The sequence below is a fragment of the Oncorhynchus mykiss genome, chromosome 12, assembly GCF_013265735.2.
Source record: "Oncorhynchus mykiss isolate Arlee chromosome 12, USDA_OmykA_1.1, whole genome shotgun sequence".
Lineage (NCBI taxonomy): Eukaryota > Metazoa > Chordata > Actinopteri > Salmoniformes > Salmonidae > Oncorhynchus > Oncorhynchus mykiss.
In genome coordinates, this window is record NC_048576.1 from 54,533,999 (window position 1) to 54,542,862 (window position 8,864).

At 40.5% G+C, this 8,864-nt stretch overlaps 1 protein-coding gene across 3 annotated transcripts in view; it reads right to left on the reverse strand.

The window, feature by feature from the left end:
• The window catches only part of LOC110537787 (clathrin interactor 1), a 38,875-nt gene extending 30,228 nt beyond the window's left edge, over positions 1 to 8,647 (reverse strand). For 2 of the 3 annotated variants that reach the window (XM_036937808.1, XM_021624174.2), the window contains exon 1: positions 8,429 to 8,645. In XM_036937808.1, coding sequence (XP_036793703.1) covers positions 8,429 to 8,469 — 41 coding nt within the window. In that variant the 5' untranslated portion in view covers positions 8,470 to 8,645. Of the gene's footprint in view, positions 1 to 8,428 lie in introns of all 3 variants that reach the window. The other variant, XM_036937807.1, reaches the window with a different exon arrangement.
• Positions 8,648 to 8,864: the final 217 nt, after the last annotated feature.

Consider the following 8,864-nt stretch of genomic DNA (forward strand, 5'->3'; position numbering starts at 1 on the left):
CAATCAGATTCCACACAAGATTGCTTCGATCACATGGATTGGGATATGTTCCGGATAGCCTCAGACAACAACATTGATGTATATGCTGATTTGGTGAGCGAGTTTATTAGCAAGTGCATCGGTGATGTTGTACCCATGGTGACCATTAAAACCATCCCCAACCAGAAACCGTGGATTGATGGCAGCATTTGCGCAAAACTGAAAGCAAAAACCACTGCTTTTAATAATGGCAAGGCAACCTGAAACATGACTGAATACAAAGAGTGTAACTATTCCCTCCGCAAGGCAATCAAATAGGCTAAGCGTCAGTATAGAGACAAAGTAGACTCACAATTCAACGGCTCAGACACGAGACGTATGTGGCAGGGTCTACAGTCAATAACGGATTACAAAAAGGAAACCGGTGTCCGCCGCGGACACCGACGTCTTGATCCCAGACAAACTAAAAAACTTCTTTGCTCGCTTTGAGGACAATACAGTACCACTCACACAGCCCACTACCAAATCCTGCAGGCTCTCCTTCACCACAGCCAACGTGAGTAAAACATTCAAAAGTGTTAACCCTCGCAAGGCTGCCGGCCCAGACGGCATCCCTAGCCGCGTCCTCAGAGCATGCGCAGACCAGCTGGCTCGTGTGTTTACGGACATATTCAATCAATCCCTATTCCAGTCTGCTGTTCCAACATGCTTCAAGAGGGCCACCATTGTTGCTGTTCCCAAGAAAGCTAAGGTAACTGAGCTTAATGACTATCGCCCCGTAGCACATGTCCGTCATCATGAAGTGCTTTGAGAGACTAGTCAAGGATCATATCACCTCCACCCTACCTGACACTAGACCCACTCCAATTTGCTTACCGCCCCAATAGGTCCACAGACGACGCAATCACACTGCCCTAACCCATCTGGACAAGAGGAATACCCATGTAAGAATGCTGTTCATCGATTACAAGTTGCTGCTGCCAACATACTGACTCAAATCTCTAGCCACTTTAATAATTAAAAATTGGATATAATAAATGCATCACTAGTCACTTTAAACAATGCCACTTTATATAATGTTTACATACCATACATTACTCAGCTCATATGTATATACTGTACTCTATACCATCTACTGCATCTTGCCTCTGCCACAAGGCCATCTCTCATCCATATATGTGTACATATTCTTATTCGATCCTTTACACTTGTGTGTATAAGGTAGTTGTGAAATTGTTAGATTACTTGTTAGATATTACTACACAGTCGGAACTAGAACCACAAGCATTTTGCTACACTCATATTAACATCTGCTAACCATGTGTATGTGACCAATAAAATTGTATTTGATTATAATAACCACAACCTAAAACTTCTCAACTGGGAATATTGAAGACTCATGTTAAATGGAACCACCAGCCTTCATATGTTCTCATGTTTTGAAAAAGGAACTTAAACGTTAGCTTTTTTTAGATGGCACATATTGCACTTTTACTTTCTTCAACACAGTGTTTTTGCATTATTTAAACCTAATTGAACATGTTTCACTATTTATATGAGACTAAATGTATTTTTATTTATGTATTATATTAAGTTAAAAATAAGTGTTTATTCACTATTGTTGTAATTATTACATACATACATACATACATACATACATACATACATACATACATGAAATCTACTACCATACCCTGTTCAAAGGCACTTTTTGAACAGGGTACCTTATTCTTGCCCATTGTCTCAAGGCTTAAAAAGCATTTGTTAACCCATCTCCTCCCCTTCATCTACACTGATTAAAGTGGATTTAATAAGTGACATCAATAAAGGATCATAGCATTTACTTGGATTCACATTGTCAGTCTCATGGAAAGAGCATGTTTTGTACACTCAGTGTAGAATGATATCAGATCACAGCCAAGTAAAAATATCATCCTTTAAAGTGAGTCTGTTATTTTCTGTGTATAACATTAGCTACTAGCAAGCAAGCAGGCAACTAGTCCAAACCTGGTAGCAGGCTAGCAGTTGAAAACAAATCTCACATTTCAATGATTACATGTCGACATGTAGGCTATGGTTTATGCCAGAACAGAGAAGTAGCTAGCTAGCTAGTACAATTTATGATAACCCCATATCCCCAGCTCAGCAACTCGCTAAAACGCAACTCTATGGTGAAGAAAGTTTCTGATGAACTTCCTTCATCATTGAGTTGGGTCAGCTAACTTATGGCAGTCTATGGAGCCATCATCGGAATCAGTTAAGGAAATGTGTGCTACCAAGCCAGCTTCTACATTGAAAACACGGGTTGTCTTTGCTTGCTAACGTTATAGGACTGCTGCAGTCACCCAATGCGCGCTGGCAAGATATCCCTGCCTCAGCAATAGCATTGGCTATCTAGTTAGCTAGTTCGTTATCCAGCTAGCTTCCACCTACTGGCAGGCAGCTTGTGGCCATTTGGTGTTCAAACAATATGTAAAATAATTAAATAAACAGAACTCAGCTAGCTGAGGGGTGTTACAGATGGGCTAGCTAATGTTAGCTACAGATGGGCTAGCTACAGATGCCCAGTGCCGGGTAAAGATTGGATAAGTTGAAATAAAGTGAGATAATTGTCGCTATTTTCATAGATGGAACATGTTAGCTAGCAATCTATCCAACACTGCAATTAGGAGCTGAGCTAGCTTGCGGATTATACATTTAGAACATTTTTAATCAGGGCTCTGGCTAGCCTTTAGCAGGACAGCTGAAATGTATATAGCTAGCTAGCATTTCCTCCATTAAATGTTACATTTTAGTCATTTAGCAGACGCTACTGTCCAGAGCGACTTATAAATTATGGTTCAGCGCCTCGCTCAAGGGCACAGACAGATTTTTCACCTAGCCGCCTTTCGGTTACTTGCCCAATGCTTTAAAACCATTGAAGTCTATAGGGAATCATTTTCCGGTAAATTGATGTTTACAGTCCTTCATAAAACCATGGAGTTCCTTTCAAAATGAGGAGACAAGAAGCCAGAAAGGACACTTTTCAATTACTGGGCTCGTTTGTCTGTTTGCACAATGAAAGAAACCTCTTCCTTTACAAACCTTCTGTTTGGAATCAAGGATGAGTGCATTCAGTCAGACAATGGAGGCAGTATCTTGTCTACCTACATGGAGTCTAGCCTGGCTTTGCACCTTACAAACCTCCATCTCAACAAGCACATAATTGAAGATCAGAGGTCACAGTGACATCAGAGCGCCATTCATTGGGGAGGTGGGCGAAGTTTTGCATCAGAATACGCCATTCATATCCTTCACCTCTTTCTACTGCTCATCAGCATTCTCATTTCATGCATTCTTTATGACTAAAGTGTATGCATGATTTGAAACTACTCTGCATGCAAATAAACTTTTTGATTCAAATCAAAACACAGCAGATTATAAATAGGCTATTTTCAATAGGTCCTGAATGGCTAGACCAGTGATGGTATTTAAGTCCCTCCCTATATTAAGCCTAACTTAAAAGCATGAGAAAGGTAATCCTGCAGAAAGTGGTTGTATGCAGGGTTGATACAAGAACTGCCATGACTTTATGCTGGCATAGGGAGAGAAGTGCTAGAAACACACCACTTGGTTTCAAAACTGTATTAGTCAAATGACCACAGTGACTGCACATTTCAACCCAGAGGTCAAATACGCTCTTTCCTATGAGAAGTGGGCTATGCCTCAGGACAAAATGTCTTTCTATTTTATACTTTGTGGTTACTTAGCTACCCTTACAACATCTTGCACAACCTTGAAGCACTAAGCTGCAGGGCTTGCAATGCAAGATATTTGTGCCACAGAGGCTTTTCTCATGATCATAGCTAGCTGTGTTGACATAAACGGTTGCACTAAGCAATTTGAACTTCTCCAATACTGACGCAGGAATGATTAAATAAGTGTTGCCAGGGTATACAAACTTCAAACCCCTCTAGCGATTAATTGAAATAATGTCTGGTAAGCACCATGCAGTACAAAATGTCCATAGCCGACATATGAGCTCATGTGCAACACACTAATTTTGATTTCTGTTCTCCGAGCATCAGGATATTATGCTGGCAGCACATTTCAAAATAAGAGTGCCCCTGCAAAGACAAGCTAAATGTTGGGATTATCGATTTTCTTAGCACTAGTGCAGTACAACTGTTTTTCACAGCATTAGAACTAGGCTTGGGCGGTATACCGGGGTACTTGGAAAAAGCCAGGGGATGGTTTTTCAATAACGTCAAAACTATTTGAAGTTTTTCAATAAATGTGAATATTTGTAGCCAATTTAAGTTAAATACCTGCAGTCAACTTGTGCAATATGTTAGGAGATAAAAGCAGATTGCATTCTTCATTTCACCTGTCACAATATGAAGCTTAGTTCCCCAGAAAAGTTGAGCGAGTTACATGTTTGTTTGTAAATAGCACAACAGGAGAAAGCAGGAGCTGGTGATTCCAGCTTTGTATTTGGTTTAACTTGCTAGGTATCTATGTAAGTGACTGAATTAATAAGGAGATCGGGCATCATATAGTGTTAGCTTTCTGTCGTGTTTGAGAAGTCAAAGCGTTTTGGATGAGTTCTTGATTTCCGTGCGTTTATTTTTTCTCCTCTCCCTTCTTGCCCGTCTGCTCCTCCCGGTCTTTGCAAATAGTTTATTTTCGTTTGCGCTCGTTAGCATATTTAGCTAGCAGCTTGTATTGAAATTTGCTAATACTTTGTGCAAATTCTATCTGATAAGACACGCAATGAGCTTTTTTGTTGTTGCATTTTTACCACCCCCATGTGTACTAAGACGGTAATACTGTAAATCCCCCGATGAGAAGGACAGTATGCCAATATGAAAACTGTATACCCCCCAACCCAAATTGCAACTACCTAGAAAAAAGTTTAAAAGATAATTTGAAGCATTTTATTTTGAACATTGTATTATTTACAGTAGCATTTATTTTGAAAGTTTACACATATGTTGAAAGCTAGCTTCATGTGTAGGTTATATTTAAAAGAAATATATTTTTAAAAATACAGTTATGTTATTGGAATTACTCAATAGTCTGCTAAATTTAAATGGTCTCTTGTTTTTATTTAACTTGTGATGGGCAACAGGTTTAATACAGAGTGCTGATGACTCCTTACTCCACCCACACTATTCACTGCGATACAATACACTGTATGGGGGATACTTACTAGTTGTAGAGAAGTTGTCGGGTGAAAAATACGCAATAGGGTCTTTACTAACCAAATATGGTTAGATTTGGAGGGGGACTGGCGTACATATCCAGCAGCACTTCGTTCTCCACTCTATAGCCCTCAATGCAATACACTGTACATGGGATACAGTGCCTTGAAAAAATATTTGTTCTGAGTGATTAACTGAAAAATATATTATTGAATGTCGGTTCAATTATTTGAATTCCATTTAGTTTGTTTTTTTCTGTGAGATCGATGCTCAGTTTCTGTTGAGATCAAGCCCGAATTGTGAGATGTAGTAGGGAGTTGTAGTTTCCAACAGGCCAATATTCTACACAGTTTAGCACAGAAAATGTGGTAATTAACTACAATGATCATAATCACATTGAGCGCCCGCTTACTTGTCCGGTCTCAGTCTGTGTGGAGCAGACGCAGAGACCTTGTTGACAGAACCGAAGAGAGAACTCGCAAGAGGGATTGAAAGCAGTTGCTTTGCAGGGCTTTCTCTACCTGAAAACACATGATCTAAGTGACTTATAGTTGGTATTCAGCAGTCATAAAAGTATGCCTTATTTACTTTTAAAAAATGACAAAATAGTGATTTGTCAAACAGCAGCTCTAGAGATGAGATGTTGACTTGGAATGAAATAATAAAGTCATCAAATAACAACAAATGTAATATACACAACTGAAATATTTTATTAAAGTAATGTGAATAAATTATAGTTAATAGGTGATAAACAGTAATGGGCAGTCACTACCATCACGGGACTTTTATTAACTGTTTTATTCTGTGTTACAGCATTCAACCCAAATAATCGAAAACCGAAATGAATGTATTTTTTATAATCAACCCGAAACCTAGCGAACCTCAAAAAGCACTAATCGCTCAGCACTACTAGCAAGTTAGTTATACCTAGGTATCTTACAAGGTTAGTTAACTTTTCTCATAACTAGCCTCATTGTGTCTTGCTACTTATTGTCCCTCATGCTAGCCTTTACCGCCAAATATCACTTCAGAAACAACATTACAAGTATTAATATGGTCAGCATTGTAGACCATTTCTCCCATCTTGCTGCAGCTTTAGCTAATCTCCAAATAACAGAGAAATGCTGTGAAAACCAGCATGCTGCAAACATTCTAAAATGTTTTGTCACCCGTGCTTATTTTGTCCTCATGCAGTGTAGCTCCTATGACACTAATCTGGTGAGCACCTTTGAAGCTCTGCCCAAGCAGGGCATTTGATTGGTTTGACGTGTTGCAAGGCGTCAGTGATTTCACCAGGCTCCAACCCGTCTTTAGCGGATTTCTGCCATGGAACTTTCTCAGGCCTCTGTTTATGGGAAACCTGGTTTGCAACAAAGCTAGGTCTCTACTAACCAAATATCTGTAATTTTGGAGGGGGACCTGTGTGTCGTACATATCCAAAAACACTGCTTTAAATGACCTGGTACTATCCATGGTCCTGAAATCAACAGACACACAAAATAAAAAAAGATAGTCGACCCTTTAAAAAAAAAATCTAAACGTAAATCTAATGTATATTGAAAGAAATTCATTAGGCCCTAATCTAGGGAATTCACATTACTGGGCAGGGGTTCAACCATGGGTGGGCCTGGCTCCCCAGTGGGTGGGCCTATGCCCTCCCCACTGGGGAGCCAGGCCCAGCCACGGGGGAGCCAGGCCCAGCCACGGGGGAGCCAGGCTCAGCCACGGGGGAGCCAGGCTCAGCCACGGGGGAGCCAGGCCCAGCCACTCAGAATTGAGTTTTTCCCACACAAAATAGCTTTATTACAGACAGAAATACTACTCAGCACCCCCCAAAAACCTGTTTTGCATCTCCAACTGATATTCAACACAGGTAGAAAAGTTCTCTCTACAAGCCAATATGTATCCCATGTACAGCCTATTACAGTGTATTGCATTGGGGGCTATGGAAGGGGCAGAGTGAAAAGTCACTAGCAGGCCATGCAACACAAAAATGAACCATATTTGGTTTGTGGAGACCCTACTGCGTATTTCATGCCCCACTTTTGCTAAAACAGGTAGAATAGTTAGTTCTCTCAACAGCCCAATAATCTCAACATACCAGTGTCAACATACCTTTTTCATTAGTATGGTCTGAAAAAAATGTTTTTAAAACCGATACTTTTTAATTTGTTTTCATAAATTACTTCCTGTATTTTCTTGTTGGCACAATAGAAGTGACCATTGATTCAAATGCAATACCTTTTATTTAAGGTTTCCTCATTACCATATGAGGGTGACATCGTTTGTGCTGCTGGTGGAATACTAGTCTAATTTAGCTCATGTCAACTAGCTATAAAGAAAATGCCCCCCAGTGAGACGTTAGCTAAGAGATTATGTTGGTGCTGTGTTGCATTCCTTGTGGTTCAGGTGCACTTTCAGTCAAAGTGTTTGATGAGAGGCATGAGGAGCCTGTTTACCCTATTCGGCATACAGCTCTTAGGCTCTGCTGCAAAGCCCTCCTGAAGCTAACCGGCAGCTGGCTACAATACAGTAGGTTAGTGCACAGACAAATACATGTTAGCTGCTGCTGGCTTAGATAATTAACTAACTAGCTACCTAACTAGTTAACTAACTAGCCAGTAATTGTGGTCGTATAAAACGTTTTAACTATAAAACAATAGAATGGTCATGAAGTTTAACTTCCATAGTGGGTAATGTTATGGACACAATGAAACGAAAAGGTCTTGACTGTCATTGTGGCTAGCTTAGCTATGCTAGCTAATTAGCTCATGTTACGCTAAATTTGCCCGTTTTGTAAGATTTCTAACTAGCTAATGTTAGGTGGCAGTGAGCGAGGGCCTTGCATTATAATTTTGTAATTGAGTAAGAAATCATCTAGCCATGTAAAACAAATATTGTTAGCAGGAAATGGATGATAGTGGACATCAAAGGGACCGATTCAGAGACACGGAATGAGACTAACGCGTTAGCATTAACCATACATCATCAGCTAACGTTACTTTCCTGAGTTAGCAGCCTGGAAGAGGGGGATGGGGATGCTACTTTGCATGTATGCTTAGAATGGACATTAGCAAAAAGATCAGAGGAGAATACATGATTTAACGTTATTTCATGTTGTACACAAGGCTGAAACAGTAACGTTACCCATAATGAGCCATCAGCTGAGAAAACAGCGTGACGTCACGAGATCAGTGATTCCCTTGTCCTTAACATAAACGGGCCTTGCAACAAAACGTCAACACGATAACTGCAAGAATACTCACGCTTTATCCACCAGTTCTCGGACTTTCCACATATTTAGCATGTAGACTCTCGACCAAGGGCTCGCCGCCTCAATACTGCACCGTCCAGTCTGTTTACAACCACAGATGGACTTGGATTTGTGTCACCGACAACAGAATTCCGAGTCCTTTCAGCTAGCCAGCTCCGTTAGCGGCAAACGGGCCGCGCAAATTACTACTGTCGGGAGCGCGGCGAGCTTGTTCTTCTTCTATGATATAATGGCGGTCCGCAAACAAACGTTAGAGGTGCATGCCGCCACCTCCTGTGTTGGAGTGTATGGTCAATCACGTTTTACAACATTTCTAAATCCTCCTACCTAACTCAGAAAAGAGCCATACTAACTTTGAACAGAAGTTTAAAGCTATTTTGGCTAACTGGTCAACGATTTCATTCCCTTCCACACCCGAACGTGCTGGG